General features: G+C 44.9%; 1 protein-coding gene and 1 non-coding gene across 4 annotated transcripts in view; both read left to right on the forward strand.

Annotated features, from left to right (window-relative positions):
• LOC105465199 (ANTXR cell adhesion molecule 1) overlaps window positions 1-20,170 on the forward strand; it is a 239,376-nt gene that overhangs the window by 160,190 nt on the left and 59,016 nt on the right. For all 3 annotated transcript variants that reach the window (XM_011713474.2, XM_071076840.1, XM_071076839.1), the window contains exons 15-16: window positions 10,664-10,759; window positions 11,373-11,540. In XM_011713474.2, the coding sequence (XP_011711776.2) occupies window positions 10,664-10,759; window positions 11,373-11,540 (264 nt within the window). The remainder of the gene's footprint in view (window positions 1-10,663; window positions 10,760-11,372; window positions 11,541-20,170) is intronic.
• LOC112423764 (U6 spliceosomal RNA) lies at window positions 11,753-11,859 on the forward strand. The gene has a single exon (XR_003014320.1). It is a non-coding gene; the product is annotated as a U6 spliceosomal RNA (small nuclear RNA).

The raw sequence follows: 20,170 nt of genomic DNA on the forward strand, positions 1-20,170 counted from the left end.
GCTTTGTTTCTGTTGTGTGCAGCTATCTCTCAGACTTCCAGAACATAAAAAATAAAATAGAGCAAGGAGCTCCCTTATTAGGACCGCTTTGTTTGCCCGGAGACAAAGAACATTCCCTCCCTTGTTGTGTTCACTTAGAGGGGTTGTGGCTCTTTCTTTCGGCTCCTGCTCTGCGTTTGCCTTTAGAAGGTGACGTGGCAGCCATAGTGGCCAAAGTACACCTGGGGATGTAGGTGTAAGACTGGGCTCTGACTTACCCCAGATCCAACATCTAGCCTAGGGTTTCACATGCAGTACAAGCTCAGCAGGGACTTTCAGGATGAAGGACCCAGCAACACAATTTTGGAGCCAAGTGAAAAAGCCCAAACTAGAAAACCATCTAGGAAGAATAGCTAAAAGCAAGGAAGAGAAGTAGTTGAGTTTTTTCAGTTTCATAAAAGTTGTAGAGAGCTGACTTTATTTCCCAAACAGAGTGACAACCTCAGAATGCTTGAATCTAAAGGGTTGTGTTAGGCTTAAAAGAGTTTTTGGGCTGAAGCTTCCTCACCTGTCCCCTGTCACTCTATCAAAGGGATAATCACGTGAACACCTGCAGTTCATTATACTTGGCCAGACCTGGGCTGGACAGATGACTAGTACATTTCATTTGCTGATGAAAAACAAAACATCCCCTTCCTGAAGCCTAGACCCCCTCCCCTCCTTCATTTCCCTTTGAAACCCTCTGACTTAATCATTCAATATGATGTCAGAAACAAAGCAAGAAACTACCCAAACTGGAGACCTAGGCAATAAAAATTTGAACGTTGTACTTTTTAGCATCAGGCACTTTTCAGCACGTGTGTTGGCCCTGTGAGTTAGTCTGCCTAATCTTCTTCATGATGTATTTTGGAAGGAAAATAAAATAAAAGAACAAGAAGAAGAAAGAAAGAAATCCCACAGAAACAGATAACCTAACATAGCCCGTGCAAAGTATTTTATACAATGCTCTGAAAATCATAGTCTCAATCTAGACAGTCTTTTCCTCTAGTTCCCTGTATTCAAATTCCAGTGTTTAACACTCAATAGATAGCTATATGACATCAAACACTCTCTGCCATATATATGAAGACCTTCAGTATTACTTATCCAAACTTTCATCAGTTCTTTAAGTATAATATTCTGAGCATGTCTACTATTTAAATAACTAAACTTAGAGAATGAAGATAACTTTATGATAAGCTCTCAGTGACCTTTTTAATAGAAAATACAAAAATTCACATTAGAAAAAGGAACTACTTTCTGAGATTCTGTGTAATCAACAGTGACACACTTATATAAAGAGGGTACAAAGAGAAATTACTTGAAACTTGAAGAGCTCAGTAAAAGCAAGGAAGGTCCATTTTAACAACTAAGAGGGACATTTCCGGGGTTAAGGGTCTTCTCAAGTGGCACTAGTGAGGATCCCTCCCTAAGTCTCCAGTTATTCCAAATAACTGGCAGTTCATGGGAGAATGCAGTAATGGAGCACTTCATGTGATGGTTTTGTTCTGCATGTAATCACCTTCCATGGATTTTATGACTATATTTGAGTTTCTATCTGCCTCATTAGCCTGCAAAAAACAGAGACCAGTTCAAGCTAGTCCAAGATGAAAGAACTCAGGTAGACTGTGGCTGGGGAAAGAACTGAGGCAGCCCTAGACACCACCCTCATGGGCTTTCGATTTCACTGCTAGCAGCTCTGCTTCTCTCTGGGAATTTACTCCCTTCTGCCTTCTCTTACTGGCCTCCTCTCTGCCCTTGTAACTCTAGTTTGTAGAGAGCCCTCTTGCCTGACTCTATCTGATATTTTCTGTCTTCATTTCACCATCTGCCCCCAGTGCTTATAGCCTGAGTCTCTCGGTTTCCATCTTCCGGTTCCCAACAGGGGAAAATACTTGGTCCAGCTCATCTTTTCACTCCAGACCATAGATCATCAGTCACAGCTCACAGCCAACCGACAGACTGGCGCTCTTGGGTCACATCTGGCCAAAGAGAAGCTTCCTAGTAGGCCCCGTGGCCCTGGTGAGAATAGCTCCCCTTAGAAGGAGGAGTGGACCTGGTGCAGGCCCTGTGGCCTCTCTGAAATAGTATTGTTTCAGAAACGAAACTTCGGTCTCATTAAATACCATCAAAATAAAAGCTACACCCAGGAATCTATGCCATATTCTCCCAACATCTGCCACTTATACAGGCTCCCAAAGATCCTATCGTTCCCAACTTTATGCATATTTGAAAGGCAACAGAGAGCAGGAAGCCCCATGACTGAATGTAAAGTGGGTTATGGCTTAGCCCCAAGCAGCTCCATGTCTGAGACACACACAGACCTACACATGAAGTAAATGTGCTGGAAAGAGAAGATGCTTCCTTTCCCATGTGCTTTCTTACTCTATCAAAGGCACAGCTCCAGAAACACCTGCCATTTTCTTCCTTAATCACACTGCCTTGGCCAGACCTGGGCTGGACAGATGACTAGTACATTTTATTTGCGATGAAAAACAAAACATTCCTTTCTTGGAGCCTAGAGCACCTCCCCTCCTTCATTTCCCTTGGAAACCCTCTGGCTTAATCAACTAAATATTGTGTCAGAAATAAATCAAGAAACTACCCAAACTGGAGACGTAGGCAATAATAGATAAAACATTGTACTTTTTAGCATCAAGCAAATCAAGGTCTTAGAATCTGACTGGAGGGACATTAGAGAAGTCAAATAGGATAGAGGTAAAAGGTATGTAAGTAATCCTAATGTTTTTTGATATTTAAAAATCTTATTTATTCAACAACTCTAGAATGAGTACCTCCTGTGGGCTAATAGCACGTGTGAGATTCTCTGCCAGAGTTGCCTTAGGAGAGTGTGTAACTGGGCCAGGCATAGTGGCTTAGCACTTTGGAAGGCCGAGGTGGGCAGATAACTTGAGACCAGCCTGGCCAACATGGAAAACCCTGTCTCTACTAAAAATACAAAAAATTAGCTGGGCATGGTGGCACATGCCTGTAATCCCAGCTGATCAGGAGGCTGAGGCAGAAGAATTGCTTGAACCTGGGAGGCGGAAGTTGCAGTGAGCCAAGATCACACTACTGCACTCCAGCCTGGGCAACAGAGCGAGACTCTATCTCAAAAAAAAAAAAAAGAGAGAGAGAGAGAGTGTGTAACTGGACGTTTATAAAGTTGGTGGCCTAATCAGTCCTAATCAGGAAGAAAGGCAGAGATTCCTGGTGGATATTGCATATGAATGTATAAAAACTAATAGTAATAGTGGTTAATTACTAAAGATGACATTTATTGAGCATTTATGACTATCCAGGCAGTGATGTGAAGCACTTTTTGTGGTATATTTCATTTCATCATTCAGCAGCCCTGAAACAAAAGTGTGCTATTATGAACTCCTGTCTTATAGATGCAAAACTGAGGTATAATGAGATTAAAATACCAGTTGCCCCAAGATTTCAGTTATTAAGTGATGGGACTGGGATTCAAACTTGTACCTGAAAAAGAAGCATAGAGCAGTCTTTCCTCACCCGTCCCTGAAGACGATGTAGCTCCTGCAACCAAGAGCAAGGCCTCCGCTCCTTGTTGGGAGCATCAGGTGCCCCTTTCTTGAGTGGCAGTGCCACCCCTCTCTGACCCTGTCACTCAGACAGGGCACACAGCCCCTTTTAAGACTGATGTAAAGATGGCTACTTATTTTCTGTGCTCTGTCTGTGGCCCTAGTGTGTAGCTATTCTCTTTAGCTCTCATCCCCATGTTTCCCGCCTGTCTTCTCTTTCATGCTCCCACATCACCATGTCTCATCATGAAACTTTAGAATGCATCTGGGAGCTTGGTATGGTGGCTCACTCCTGTAATCCAAGCACCTTGGGAGGCTCAAGCAGGATTGCTTGGGACCAGGAGTTTGAGACCAGCCTGGGCAACATAGGGAGACCCCCATCTCTACAAAAATAAAAATTAGCTTGGCATGGTGGCTGTCACACATGTGGTCCCAGCTACTTGGGAAACCGAGGCTGGAGGGTCGCTTAAGCCCAGAAGCTGGAAACTGCAGTGAGCCATGTTCATGCCACTGCACTCTAGCCTGGGCAACAGAGCAAGACCCCAACTCTTCCAAAAAAAGAATGTGTCTTCTTGTTTTAATCATGGGTTAGTATACGTGCAGTGGGGTTGGGTGAGAGTGAGAAAGGATGTGAATATATGGACATCTATAGGTTGGTGTTTTGTATTTAAAGGGAGAGGGGTGCCTATTGAAGGCATTTGATGCCTATCCAGTGAACAATAGGCACCTGGCTTTGAAGGATGAGCTTATTTTCAGATTTATTATTATGCTCACTGATCCTAACAATTTCTCTGTGGCAAGAAATGTTTAGATAGGAAAACTGAGCTTTGGAAAATTATACAGGGCTAGATAAGTTGAACTCCTAATAGCAACAGGCCTGGCATCCTTCATGACTACACAGACACCCAGAGTAGCCTCCACCCTGGAGGGATGAAGGGCCAAGCAACTGTCAGGGCATCTTCTTGCCAGTGAGCATTAAATATACACACACACATACACACACACTCACACACACATTCACACACACATACACTCCAAACAGAAGTCCTAGAAAAGGCCCAAAATTCAGTATTCTATGTTTTAATACTTTAAATTTAAAAAAAAAAAAAAAAAAAAACAAAAAACATTGCTGCTAGGAAAATAAACACTTTATTCTTTATTGAAGAATACAGGACAATCCTTGTGTTGTCTTTAATCACTTTGTTTACGTAAACAGATATAATGGTGCCATGACATGTGAAATGCGGCTCAGAATGGTGAAATCTTAAATCCTTCGGAATTTTTTGTATTTACAAACAGAAGTATTGCTGGATCTTTCTGACTTGCCAATTCACTCCTAGGAGTTTGCCTCCAAGACTGACATTGAGGGGATCTCCCTGACTTCTCCCCAAAGACCAGATGAGACAGTCCCACCAGTTCTACTTTAAGTTCTGCCCTTCGGAGCCTCCCACACCTGGGAGTTTCTGTGGGCTTAGTCCTTTAATTCATGTCATCATTCTCACAAAACTCACTCCTCTATAAATGTAAACAATATTGTCGACAGTTGAGTTCACTTTATTTTTCTCAAAATACAACACTGTGCTGGCAGGTGATGGGGACTCAATGATAGTTGCTTGAGTTAATGAAAGAATTGACAAATAAAAGGCCCTTGTTGAGCTTATACATTTAAGATGTGCTCCAGTTCAATGACATTTAAAATTAATTTAAAGGCTGATTAAAAGCTACTGCCTTGGGCTTGATTCTCTTTCAGTTATGTGCTTCTTTTCATTGATAGTTCCTATTGAAACTTGCAGTGAATTGGGAATTGTGAGCCTTCTTGGGTCAAACTGGCCATGTGGCTCTTCTAGTAAATGGATACCAGAGAAGCAGGAATGTTAAAGAACTTATCAACTGAGTCTGAGAGGGCCACTCTATGCACAACTCCAGGGGGCACTATTCACATCAAGTCTGTGGAGTTGACCTGTGCACAGTCTACATGCAGGAGTGAGGCAGCCCCAGAATCTGGAAAATTAATTCCTTCTACCCTCTGGTTTGCTTAATAACTAACAGTTAAATGTGTTGCATGAGTGGAAGGTGGAGTTGTGGAAACATGAGGAGGGAGCATTGCATTCTCTGGGGAACCCGGGAGTTCTTCGCAGAATAGGTTACACTTAAACAACATGAAGGGATGGGTAGAAGAAATGGGAGAAGGGCTTTCCAGGCATGTGGAGCCCTGCATGTTGAAGCGCGGAGCTGCACAAAAGCCTGGCATGATTGGGAAAGATGGGAAAAGTTCAGGGTCTGAGGACAGCACAGGGCTAATCCAATTACAGGCTAACCAAGTGAGTTCAGAGACTTCATCCTCTACAGCTGTTTCTTCCTCGAGCAGGACTGTGCCTGCAGGCACACCCAGGTCTGCCTGAGGACATGCAGGTCAGAAGGGGCCTCTACCATCTGAGGAATGTGCTGCCATTTCTGTTACCCAAGCTCCAGCCAGCTGGACGTCTGGAGCCACCACATCCTTTCAGATTTAAACACAACTTCCCTTGATGGGAAACCAGCCTCCCTCCCCAATCCCTGCGGTTTCTCCCAGGCACCACTGACTCCTACTCCTTGCTTCTTCCGCGTTATCTCATCTTCTCGGTTTGCTAGACACGATCTAGCAGCACTGGCACACATCCAGCTGCGCAGCAAATTTTACTGAAGGTTTTAAAGTATAGTGCAGCCCACAAGCCCTGGTGGAATAGTAAAGGGCCACTTCTTTACCACCGGCCACTCCCACCACTCGGGGGAATTGGGGGTCTCAGCAGTTTGCTGGTAACTCGGCCCCACTCTGTTCTACTCATCTTCTCATTCCCCACAAACCCCCTGATTTCTCATCCAAAGCAACTGGGCTCATCCAGCCCCATCCTCCAATAACCATAGAGAACAGTAAGGTTTGGTTTTGTTTTGTTTTGTTTTTTGTTTTTAGTTTACTAAAGGAAAGCCAGCTCACACTGAGGATTTCTATACTGGTGTTTTCTCCCTCCCTGCTACCATCCTTGAAGGGCAGTGTAGGAGGAAGTTCTCAAGAGCCTTTATGATATAATGAGATGTAAAAATCCACCCTCCGGTGCTGCCGAGTTTCTTAGTGGCCTTGCTGAGGGGCTGGGATTCTACTCCATCCATTTTTGGCCAAATGAAAAGACACATCAAAGATTCCCTTCTCTTCCTGGGAATTGCAAAACCCTTCTGTCTCCAGAATGTGTAAACAGACCCATGCTAACTGCAGGGGAAACTCTGACTCTCCCGTCCGTCAGCCCCTGGGCCTTTGTGCTGCCTGGTGCTGTTGTCTGAGCTTGGCAGGCCAGCTCCGGTCAGGGGATTAAGCGACGGGCTCGGTGGCGCTGCAGTGTATGGAGATTGCCCAAGCCCTAGGCATTTCCTGTTGCGAGAAGGCCAGGCCCTGCCCGGGGCCTGAGCACGGGGGCGGGGCCTCCTTCCCCAAGCCAGGGACGAGAGGGAGGGGCCAGGGACTAGAGGGAGGGGCCAGGGACGAGGGAGCGGCCAGGGATTAGAGGGAGGGGCCAGAAACTAGAGGGAGGGGCCAGGAACTAGAGGAAGGGTTCCCCCGGTGTGCAAGCTAGCCTGGAAAGCAGCGGAAACCGGCTTTATGCATCTTACTATATCCTGAGCACTCAACGGGGTTGCGAATTAGAGAAAGCCAATTGTAAATCCTTCTTTAAGTTCTTTTCATAAAATATAGGGGGAGAAAAATCCCTGGACAAGGCATCAGATAACCACACCAGAATTTCACCTTCAGGAATCACTTCTTTTCTCTAGATCTGACTCCTCTTCTGTGCAGTGAAAAGGCTTAATTAGATGAGCTCCTAAATGATTAAGAGGCTCATGAACCTAGTTGAGTCCCCTATGGAATAAAGCGGCTTTACTCTTGGAGTTTCTTAACGTTCGTGGTGTTGCTGTGTTCAGCTTTAGGGTATAGAATTTCTGTTATCTCCTTTGGAAAACTGCCCCAGAGCGGGAATGCCCAGGCTTTCAGAGCCATATTTTGTTTATCTATGTTCACAGACACTTACACAGAAACATACGTCCACCGCCAATGTAAAGTTTAACCACATATAGGATATATAAGATTCCTGCTTTCACATCATAAGGTGAAAGAAACCTCTGAAATTATAAGGTAAAATCATATGAACTATAATATTTTATTGTGTTGGGGACTTTGTCATATTTTGCAGCTGTAAATTATCAAAATTAAGGTCAGGTGCAGTGGCTCACACCTGTAATCCCAGCACATTGGGAGGCTGAGGTGGGAGGATCACTTGAGCCCAGGAGTTTGTGACCGGCCTGGGCAATGTGGCAAAACCCCATCTCTACAAAAAAAAAAAAAAATAGAAAAATTAGCCGGGCACATTGATATGTGTCTGTAATCCCAGCTACTCAGGGAGGCTGAGGTGAGAGAATTGCTTGAGCTGGGTTAGTTGAGGCTGCACTCCAGCCTGGGTGACAGAGTGAGATCCTGTCTCCAAAAAGAAACAAAAAACAAGTATCGAAATTAGCAGGTACAAGGGGAAGTCAAAAATGAGCGTGTATTTGTTGCCATCAAATGATTAGAAAAGCAAACCACAGAAGAACAAAATCCAGACTGGCCAATGCTGAGAAACAAATGAGAATGAGGTTGCATGAGTTCAAATCCAGCTCTGTCACTTAGAAGCTGAGTGACCGAAGTCATTTAACCTCTCTATTCTTATTCTCTAAAATAGGAATAATAACACCATGTACCTTCTTGGATGGTTGCAAGATTAAAGGATTAATAATACATTTAAAGCACTTAGAAGAGTGACTGGCACATAACATGGGAAAGGCTGCATAAATTCAATGGCGTGTTATCATGAATGCAATATGTGTTTATTGAGTACCTACTTTGCACTTAGAATACAAAGGTCAGCAGAATCTGAGAGAGAGCAACCAAGTAAGAGAGAGAGAGAGACACCCAAGTGTCAGCTGTCAGAATGTTGTACATCCTAGTCTGCTACGACCTCTCTGTCCTTTAAGATGTATTAAATTTTTTAAAAATCATTTTAAAGAAGACTGCCCATCCCAAGCACAACATGTAACTCAGGGAGTCTTAATGTGCCAACATGTTTCTGCTTGCTCTGTCACCTTTCATCCTGACCTCTCCTGCCTTTGCTGCTCTGTACCGCCTCCTGCATGGGTACCCATCCCACGCAGTGGTACCCTGCATAGAACTTCACCCAAATGCCACCAAAACAAGGCTATGACAAGCAGGCTTCAGCATTGTGAGCAATTTCTCCCTCTTTTGTTCTTTCCTCTGCTTTATCAACCCCTTTTCCAGCTTCCTTTCTCTATCCAGAGGAGAAATCATGCCACTTGCTTATAATCCATCCATGACTGTAAACAGTGATATTTTTCTCCGCACAACAAGAATAGTTACAGTGCCAAAAGGAAGAGCAGTCGCTACATCTCCTCCCTTTTTTCCATCCATAAAGTTACAAGTTCCTCTTGTCTTCTTTCTTCATCTTAAAAAATATAAACACTAACTTCTTGTCACTGAGCTAAGTTGCAGACACTAAATTAACTTCTTTATTTGAGTCATCTCATTTAACTTATTTGTAAATTCAACAGATAATTCTTGGGCACCCGCCACATACTATGTAGTGCTATTCTTTTTTTTTTTTTTTTTTTTTTTTTTTTTTTGAGACGGAGTCTCACGCTGTTGCCCAGGCTGGAGTGCAGTGGCGCGATCTCGGCTCACTGCAAGCTCCGCCTCCCGGGTTCCCGCCATTCTCCTGCCTCAGCCTCCTGAGTAGCTGGGACTACAGGCGCCCGCCACCGCGCCCGGCTAATTTTTTGTATTTTTAGTAGAGACGGGGTTTCACTGTGGTCTCGATCTCCTGACCTTGTGATCCGCCCGCCTCGGCCTCCCAAAGTGCTGGGATTACAGGCTTGAGCCACCGCGCCCGGCCTTTTATGTAGTGCTATTCTAAAAACTGGGAATACAATTGTAAGCATGACAAAAGCCTCTGTGGAACGTATGTTCTAGTGTGGAGAGACAGATATTAAGTAAGTATCAAGCCATGATGAGATGCTTAACTAAAATAAAACAGATTGATGGGATGGAGAGTCCGGCTACTTTAGAAGAAATTTCCAGGGGAGGCTTCTCTGAGGAGTGATATGAAAATCCATCCATCAGAAGATGGGGTAGGGAAAGTGCTTTCCTGGACAAGGGGACAAGGGGACACTGTGCACAGGCCCCAAGACAGGAATTTGCCCAGAGTATTTGAGAGAGGGCAGGCAGGCAGGCTGGAGCTCAGGAAGTTGGGGGGGGGGGGGCGCATGATAAGGAAGAAGGCCAGAAAGGTGAGCAAAGGCCAGAACACACAGGGCAGAGCTGGCATTTGCACTTACCCTGCTGCTTTGTGGAGAACAGATCATAGGTGAGTCTAAGGGCAGCAGGAGGCCAGTTGGGAAGCTACCACAGTGTCCAGGAGCAAGTGCATGGGGGCGTGGGCCCAGGGTGGTGGTTGGGGTGGAGAAGTCAACAGATTTCAGATCTTTAAGTAGTAGCAACAGAACTAGCTGGCAAGTTGGGACAAGTGGGGGAAAGGCAGTAAAGAAGAGAGAGTGACTTCCAGGCAGTGGGGAAGACTACAGGAGGAGCACATTTAGGGTAGGGAAATCAGGATATCTCTGCGGTGGTTTTGTTGAGATCTTTTTTAGTCCCCAAATAATGTGAATGTCAAGTGAGTAGTTGGAGTTCAGAGGCATCAGGGCTGAAGATATAAATTCATAAGTCATCAGCATGTAGGTGGGGTTAGATGCGATTCCCACAAAGGAGTAGAGCTGTAGAAAAGAACAAGAGAACAGGACTGTACCACAAACTTACCAGGTAGCACTGCTTACATTCCCACTCTATAGATAAGGAAAACAAGCTTAAGTGGTTTCAGTGATTGGCCCAAGATCCCAGGAAACAGTAGCACTGGGATTGTACTCTAGGCAGTCTGACTCTACAAGCTCTACTCCTAATCACTTGGCCATAGTAGACAGGTCCACACAGCAGTGCTGTTTTGCTTCCTTCATGTGCCACAATTTCTCTGCAGGAAGAAGATGATGATGGTCTGCCTAAGAAAAAGTGGCCAACGGTAGATGCCTCTTATTATGGTGGGAGAGGCGTTGGAGGCATTAAAAGAATGGAGGTAAGAGGACAGTTTAATATATACTTATCTATGTGCTGACTACTCCCATCCAGGTACCAGCCAGGGCCGACCCTGCTTAGCCTCTAGATATCAGGCATGCTCAGGGCAGTATGGCCATAGACCATGCTGACCACTCTATGTCAGAAACCCGAAGCAAATTGCTGAAAACCTGCTTGAGGTCTGGTGGGGATATGGACTGTAAGGCAGACAGATGGAGAGATAGGAGGGACAGCCTTTTCACTGTGCGCTCCCATGTCTTGCCCACTGTGAGTCAGAGCAGGGAACACATCAGTTCAAACTTCCTCGTGATTCCTTTTCTCACTGAATTAAAATCCAGAGTTCGTACCTGAACCTGCAAGGTCTTTGCATGTACTGTCCCCGCTGCCTGGACAATTCCTCCCTAAATATCCACCCATGTGGTTCACGCTCTCTGCTCCTTCGGTTCTTCCCTTTTCTCTTTTTCCACAGTTTCCCTCTTCCCTGGTCCTCAAAACCCAAGGGAATCCAGGGTTGGGTAGCATTCACATTGCAACTCATGCATGTATTTGTCATTCTCATTCTCAAGGGGCAGCATATTTTGTCATTTTGTTTCATTATATTTTATTTATTTTAGGTTCGTTGGGGAGAAAAGGGCTCCACAGAAGAAGGTGCTAAGTTGGAAAAGGCAAAGAATGCAAGAGTCAAGATGCCAGAGCAAGAATATGAATTCCCTGAGCCGCGAAATCTCAACAACAATATGCGTCGGCCTTCTTCCCCACGCAAGTGGTACTCTCCGATCAAGGTGTGTCTCTCTACTCAAAAATCTATCGTCAGTCCTGATAAAACACTTACATAGTGAAGAATCAGAATCTTTCCTAGTGATAAAATCCCAACCTAAAATCCAGCTTATCACAGGGGAACAATTATCTAAAATTATGGACTTGAAGTACAAGTAATTACTATCAATTTCCACATAATCTGGGTTGAAAACTAGGCTTTTTAAAAATCACCATGGTGCTCACTTCTGCAGCACATATACTAAAATTGGAACAATATAGAGAAGATTAGCATGACCCCTGGGCAAGGATGACATGCAAATTCATGAAGTGTTCCATATAAAAAAAAAAAAAAATTCACCATGGCAAAGTAGTGGAAAAAGCATGGACTATGAGTCAAGTAACTTGGGTAGTAACCCCAGAGAGTGACTATAAATTTCCATAACATCTCATAACTTCACTTAGTAGACAAGCTACTGTCTAAGAAAAATGGCAGCATACTCCTTGATGCTAATCTCTACTCCTTTTGCCATAACATAAGCCCATTCCCTTTTATTTGAGCCTCCTACCAGTGTATCGGGGCCCACCAGCAAATCTCAATGGCCATGGATCTAGGACTCACTCTTCCTGGTTGTGAACAAATCTTTTTTCTCCACCATCCCTCTTTCCCCCACACCTCCAGAGTTTAAAATCCTCTTTGGTTTATTGGGAAGTATAAGCCATAGGAGGCAGTTAATGCTTCCTAAGGCCTCTTTTTTATTTTATTTTATTTTATTTTATTTATTTTTTTGAGACAGGTTCTCACTCTATCACCCAGGCTGTAGTGCAGTTGTGTGATCTCTGCTCACTGCAGCCTCGACCTCCCAGGCTCAAGCCATCCTCCCACCTCAGCCCCCCAGGTAGCTGGGACTACAGGCACACACCACTACACCCAGCTAATTGTTGTTTTTTTTTTTTTTTTTTGAGAGAGAGGGGGTTTCGCCATGTTGCCCAGGCCTGTCTTGCACTCCTGAGCTAAAGCAGTCTGCCTACCTCGGCCTCCTGAAATGCTAAGATTATAGGCATGGGCCACCATGCCCAGCCTGAAGGCCTCTTTTCTATTTTTCTTGGTCCAAATGGCTTTGAATTCACATGATTGAGTTAACACCTTCACTCTTTAGCCGTGCCCATACACATCTGCACTATGCCACTTATCAAAGAGCACTGGAAAATTATAGCTGAAAAGACTCTAGACATAATCTGTTCCCACCCTCTGATTTTATACTAAGATAGGCAAAGTCCTTGTTCTGCTGAGGTCTGGAACCCAAGGCCCCCAACTCAGGGCTACAGACTCCAGTTTCATGCTGCAAACAGAACTGAGCCAACTCCAAAGCCTCAAGTCAAAGACTCAATAGAGCCAGCTCCCATCACCATCCATACACATATACACGCGCGCACACACACACAGCCTTACCTCCTTCCGATAGCAACAAAGATTATTTTCATCATTCGCTGAGTTAATTTGCTAATTTTGGAGCAGGACTTCTCCAACAAAATCAAAAGAAGTACCATTGCAGGCAGTGTAACAAAACGTTATTGATGGTCACCTTTACCTCAGCTGAGCTAGCTCAAGCTCACCTGAATTGCCACGCATTTCTATTTTGTTTTGCCGTGTTTAAAGCAGTGAGATTCTTTTTTTAGGATAAGCCTGCCCCCTGGGGTAATGGATTGAACTCTGAAAAGATGTGGGCAAAATGCAGCTCGCTTGACTAACAGCTGTTTGCTTCTAATTATTTTCTAATGAAGAACATGCAGTGGCGTGCATGCATGTGCAGACAGGAAGGAGCCAAGCAGATTCTCAGCCATGAAGAAGAAAGGGGATTTTCTGTTATGCCATTCTCAGGAATCTGTACCTTGTGACTAATGCCACATCTTTGGTTACAGCCAGGTTTTTGTTTCTGTAATCTGGGACACTGAGAGAACATTAATTCTGTTTGAAAACTCCAGTTTCTACTTGAGAGCATATTATTCCTCTATTGACTGGCAGTTTAGGACTGAATTTGATGCAGTAAATAAGTATATGGGCCAATACATTTAGAAATCTAAAAACATTCCCAACACCCACTCAGAATTATTATCAATTCAGTGAGTATTCGTTGTGCAGCTACTGTGTGCCAGGCACTGTAGGATGTTGAATATACAGAGGCTTTCAAACCCAGCTGAGTGTCAGAATCACCTGAGAGTGCTTTAAAAAATACAGATTTCCAGGCCCAGTGACTCAGAATCTCACAAAAGGCCTCCAAAAGCACACTGGCTCTCAGCATTTGTTCACAATGCCTCCCTTTTCTAATTTCACTTCCAGACTCCCTGAGCGATAGGCCTCTGTTGCCCCAATTATCACTTCATCGGTCCTGACTCTTGAGCTTCCTCTTAGTCTCTGTAGTCTCTGTAGTAAAGCACTGGCTCTCAAAGGTGGTCTCTGGACCAGCAGCAACAGCATCACCCAAGAATTGTTAGAAATGGACATTCTTGGGCCCCACCTAAGATCTACTAAATCAAAACCTCTGGAAGTGGGGCCCAGCCATCTGGGTTTTAACAAGCTGAGTTAAGAAGTTGTCACCAGCTGGGCTCAGTGGCTCATGCCTGCAATCCCAGCACTTTGGAAAGCCGAAGAGGCTGGATCACAAGGTCAGGAGTTCAAGACCAGCCCTGGCCAACATGGTGAAACCCCATCTCTACTAAAAATACAAAAATTAGCTGCGTGGTGGCGGATGCCTGTAATCCCAGCTACTCCAGAGGCTGAGGCAGGAGAATCGTTTGAACCCAGGAGGCAGAGGTTGCAGTGAGCCGAGATCGCGCCATTGCACTCCAGCCTGGGCAACAGGGCAAGACTCCATCTCAAATAAAAAAAGAAAAAAAAAATGAAGAAGTTGTCACCAAAGGTTCCAGCCAGCATTCCATAGGAAGTTCTTGGAGGGCAGGAACTGTGGTGACTGGATTGTTAAAATAGGCAAAGAGGCCATGATTGCACTGCAGTGATTTTTCAGGCATTTCAGCAAGGAGAGCCCCATTAATGTTCACACTGGGTCCATTTTTACCACAAACACAACTGCCGAATTAATGTTAAGTGGTTGGGAATCTGAGTGTCTTAGGAGTCAACTAAAAGGCCAGATGGAAATGACCTAGGATGCCGGTGGACTTGAAGAGCTCCTCGGCGGGACTCCCTCGTTAGGATGTGCAGAGCATGAATCCTCCTTTTGCCTGGTGGAACAGCCAATGCCAATGCTTACTCAGCTCCTTCTACTGTAGAGGAAACGCATACACAGCCGTTGGTGTGGTTACTCATGTTTATGAGCCTTCTCTCCACCAGATTTGACCCCCTGCACACACCAGCTACGCTTTGAATCCCCAGTAAACAGTGTTGTACCTGGCTCATCCCTTATTAAAGAGCTGAAGCATGAACGGTAATTATGAAGCCATTCCCCAGAGCATCCTGCCGGTCAAACCACACAGACCGTTTGGGCACACTCTGTCCGGAAAGTGACATTCTTCATGCCATCTCTCTGAGGAGAGAAGAGAAAAAGAGGTTGTTTTAGGTGCAACAAGGAGGATAGAAGCACAGAAAGAAATTCAAAAGGAATCATGCATGCTGTCTATACAGAAGTAAGGCAGGCTTGCTTCCAGAATCTCAGGGTTCATCCTGTTTTACATGATGTGTGATCCACAGTGAGTCCCGTGCTAGCCACAATGCCTGAGGACATTTGCTCAGCCTTGGACAAAACATTTAGCCTTATGTGGTGCCATAAACTCTGTTTCCCTTTCCTGAACTCTCTCCCTGAACTCGCTGTGGTCCTGATAGGAAACAGAAAGCACACTGAAAAGAGTTGAGCTAACAGAGGTGTGGGCAGAGTGAAGGGAATCCCCAGGCTACGGTGAGGCACCCAGGGGCTGGCAACAACGAGAGCTGTTACACCTGAAGGGCACGTGGGAAAATGGTGTTACTGGGTTCCAGGAAGAGCTGCAGCCGTGCGAAGAGACTACTCAGCAGAAACTGTTTCTTTAGTTGACAATCTAAATGCACCCCACCACCTGTTTTTATATGATCTACAAACAAAGAACGATTTTTACATTTTTAAATGGTTATATAAGTACCTATATAATGTTGCCTCTTGCCCTGCAAATCTTTGGCTCTTTACAGACCAAGACCAAAGGGCAGCTAGGTGATCCAGAGGCAGGCTTCCAAGGCATGGCAAAGGCAGGCAGAGAATGGATGGGGGCCCGCAGGTCAGGGAGAGTGACCCGTCCACTCGCTGCCTGCCTTCTGCCTCCACTATAAGCAAGGAGAACAGCTCCAACTCACACAAAACTCTCAGCAGGTATTGGAAAGACTCCTGGCTCCCCAGTGAAAGGTGCCAGAATCATATACTTATTGAATTGCATTGCATTAGACTCATTGCTTTCCATGAAACGGAGTTTTTGAGAAGCAGGTGAGCACATTTGCCAAGCAAACCCAAAGAGAACACACGGAGGGAAGAAGTCCACAGTAGGCTCTTCTCCACCCACCATCTCCCCATCTAATTTAAGGCACCAACCACACCGACCACACCTCCCCTCTTCCTCATTCCAGACTCATGATCGGGAAATTTTCCCTGATATTTAGCCTGCATTTTCCTTTGCTTGGTTTTCACCCCCGGATTTACAATACCCCGTGCTTCTCATTAAACTGAGGCTGACCATTTTAGACAAGTGAAGTCATGCCCAGCTATATGGGCAAACTTTTCTTAAAAACCAAAAGAAGAAAAAAAAAGCGCAACAAAAATTACCCTGTGCATGGCGTGCACACATGCATGAGTGTGTGTGTGTCTGTGTGTAGGGAAAGTTTCCAACATTATCCATTAAATCTATTAATTTTTTCCTTTGAGGGAAAGCGCGGGTCACGCTATTTACCATGTATTTCTGTTTTTTTTTTTTTTTTTTTTTTTTTTTTGAGACGGAGTCTCACTCTGTCGCCCGGGCTGGAGTGCAGTGGCGCGATCTCAGCTCACTGCAAGCTCCGCCTCCGGGTTCACGCCATTCTCCTGCCTCAGCCTCCCAAATAGTTGGGAGTACAGGTGCCCATCACCACGCCCAGCTAATTTTTTTGTATTTTTAGTAGAGACAGGGTTTCACTGTGTTAGCCAGGATGGTCTCAATCTTCTGACCTCGTGATCTGCTTGCCTCAGCCTCCCCAAGTGCTGGGATTACAGGTGTAAGCCACCGTGCCCAGGCCTTTTTTTTTTTTTTTTTTTTTGAGACAGAGTCTAACTCTGTCGCCAGGCTGGACTGCAGTGGCATGATCTCGACTCACTACAACCCTCATCTCCCAGGTTCAAGTGATTCTCCTGCCTCAGCCTCCCAAGTAGCTGGGACTACAGGCATGTGCCACCATGCCCAACTAATTTTTGTATTTTTTTTAGTACATATGGGGTTTCACCATGTTGGTCAGGATGGTCTCAATTTCTTGACCTCTTGATCCAACCACGTTGGCTGCCCATAGTGCTAGGATTACAGGCGTAAGCCATCACACCTGGCCTCCCATGTATTTCAAAGTGTAAAAAGTCAGGTGTCAGTTTATAGTGGCCTTATAAGTTGAACTACTCTCAGAATTCTCAATCTCTGACTATCTTCTAGCTGGCTAAGGCAGACAAACCAGAAGGAAAGATACAACTGCTGCCTGGCGGAAAAAAAAAAAAAAAAAAAAAGAGGAAACCCCACCACAAAAGCTGATGACCCGGGTGCTTTGGTTTTTTTGTTTATTTTGAAAACAGGGTCTTGTTCTATCACCCAGGCTGTAGCGCAGTGGTGCAATCATACAGCCCACTCTAGCATCAAACTCCTAGGTTCAAGGGATTCTCCCACCCGAGTCTCCCAAGTAGCTGGGACTACAGATATAAGCCATCGCACCCAGCTAATTTTTTAAAAAATTTTTTTGTAAACACGGGGGTCTCACTGTGTTGTCCAAGCTGGTCTCAAGTAATCATCCCACCTCAGCCTCTCAAAAGTGTTGGGATTATAGGCATGCGCCACCATGCCCGGCCCCCTACCTCCGGAGTGCTATGAACGCTGGCTGCAGAATCATTCGCAGCACAGTCTTATTGTTTAGAAAGAAACCAAAGCTAGAGTTTACATAGAACTTCCACTTTGCCTGTGTGAATTGAAAGGTATTTTCTGTGGCTAAGATACAGTTTGGGAGCATGGAATTGGTAAATTTCTCATTTTATAGTCAAAATTTGTCAACTTCAAATGAAAGAAAGCTATTTATAAATGTCAGCTAATACAGTCTGCCAGAGGGCTTGAGGCTTGTGGAGAAACCTTTGTCTTAGCTTCGCAGAAGCAGTTGGGCATTTTGCCGGGGAGTGAGGACCAGTGTCTTAAGTGCGTGCTATGGAGAGGCTTGTGCACGACAGACATCCAAGTCTGAGACAGATAAAGCGGCAGCAACTCAGAAGGATCCTCTAAGACATTAGGTGAAGCGCAGAGGCTGTTTAGAAAACTCTTCTGTGGCACATCTAGCCCCAAAATGTTGTTATTGACGAGCCCACTACTACCGTGTTTAAATGACAGACTTCTGCCAACATTCGGAAAAATCAAGGCTCCAAGAGCCTTTGTCATGCAGTGCTCGTTGACTTTTGAGAGTTATTTTTTATTTTCATTTTGGTTGTTAACACTGTTTTTTCTAAAGCTTACTTCTTGGTTGCAAACACTGTTTTTCTAAAGCTCTTGCATAAAAACTACCTGTTGTAGGAGTAGAAAGAGGTTATAGGTTGTGTTGATTGATTGCCTGGATTGTTTTCTATGCCACAGACTGGAGATTTAGGTACATTTGTGGGACAATCAGAACTCAGAATGCCGAGGATACACCTGGAACTAGCTAATCTTGCCTTGGCCAGAAGAGCCCAATGACAACAGCTCACCCGGATCAAGCACACCCTGCAAGTCAGGCAGCACTTTCTATGCGCTAATGCCTTTATTATTTATAACAGCCCTTGAAAGTAGAAACTACTTATCCATTAGTAAATAGATACCCAGCTCAGTAGAAACTACAAATGGAAAACCAGAGCTCAGAGAGGTTAGGTAACTTGCCCAAATTCACACTGCTAGTAAAATGTTTCGTGGTTCCTTTTATTGACTGCAGTGCATCCATTTGGGCTCGCAACAAATTTCTTTATTAATCAATAGGAAAGAGGACAGGAACCCTGGAGATGAAAGGCCAATCAGGAAACTGTTCACAGAATGAGTAAGATGGTGAGGGCCTGGGCCCAGGCAGGAGCTGTGGAGATGGTGGGTCAGGGGTGGATGGGAAGAGGCAGCAACAGAGCTGCTACAGAGAAAACATTCAGGAGACACGGTTGATGTTGGACATGAGCAGGTGGCAGAGAGAAGGGAAGTTAGAATGATTCCTGGTACCCAGCATGCCCATCTGGATAGATTGGTGGTGCCATGAATCAAGGCAGGGTGTGCAAAAGGAGGAGCAGGTTTGGGGAGAAGAGTTAGTTCAGTTTGTAATGTTTGAGTTTTCGATACCTGCGATACATCCACATTACAATTAAGATTTAATAGGTAAATGGATACCCAGATCTGGAGCTCAAGAGAGGACTGGGTTGAGTATAGAATTTGTGAGTCACCAGCAGACAGGTGGAAGCTGGAGCCATGAGACTAGATGAGAGCACTCAGCTGGGAGATGAGAATAGAGGTGCCAAATGAAGGCCACCATGTCAAGTGCAGGCAGAGGGGGAGGAGCAGAAGAAGCTGAAAAGGACTCGGCAGAGAGGTCGGAGGGAGCAGGTAGAAGCTGGTGGCACAGAGGCTGAGGGAAAGTGTGCAGAGGAGAGGCCCAGCGCAGCAGATCTCCGCAAAGAACCAAGTGAAATGAGTGTCAAGGCGTTTGGCAGTCGGGATGCCATGGGTGGCCTTAGCAAGAGCAATTTGGGCGGAGTGAGTGGGGCAGAAGGAATAAAATCCGTGGCTTGGGGGTAAGAGGAAAATAGGCTTGGAGGAGCACAGAATAGAAGATGGACAGATGCCTGCTTACAAAGTTCAAATTATTGGATTCCTACACTCTGTATTACATTCTTTTCCGCCTTTCTACAGAGCCTCCAAAATGATCATTTTAATGACTTTACTATGATCATAGGTAACATTTAATGAATACCTTCTATGAGACAAGTACCTAACTTCAATATTTAATTTTAAGTCTTACAGCAAATCTGTAGAGTAGACAGTGTTATTATCTCCACTTTAAATATGAGAAAAGTAAGGCTTGGGGAGATGAAACTACTCATCTAACCTGTAGAGCTGGTGAAAAGGAAACTCACAGTACAAACTGGGGCAGCCTGGCTTCGGTCACTTTGTGCTTAAACACTACACCATAGGGTGACCTGTTGCCACAAAGAAACATCATTTTCTACTCATTCTCCTGGTATTATACATCTAGGTGGTTTCTGCTCTTTTGCTATGCATGTAACTTTAAATTTCTGCTGAGTTAATTAATGTGTTTCTTCAACAGCCCAGTGTTCTTCTTTCTGCCCCATCTCATTGCTCATTTGTCACAGAGTTGAGTGATTAGCACACACAGCTCTGTGGGTGGGCTGATTGACAAAGCCAAATGCTGGGAGCCCTCTCCTTCTGAAAAACAGGG

The sequence above is a fragment of the Macaca nemestrina genome, chromosome 13 (genome assembly GCF_043159975.1).
Source record: "Macaca nemestrina isolate mMacNem1 chromosome 13, mMacNem.hap1, whole genome shotgun sequence".
In the NCBI taxonomy this organism is placed as follows: domain Eukaryota; kingdom Metazoa; phylum Chordata; class Mammalia; order Primates; family Cercopithecidae; genus Macaca; species Macaca nemestrina.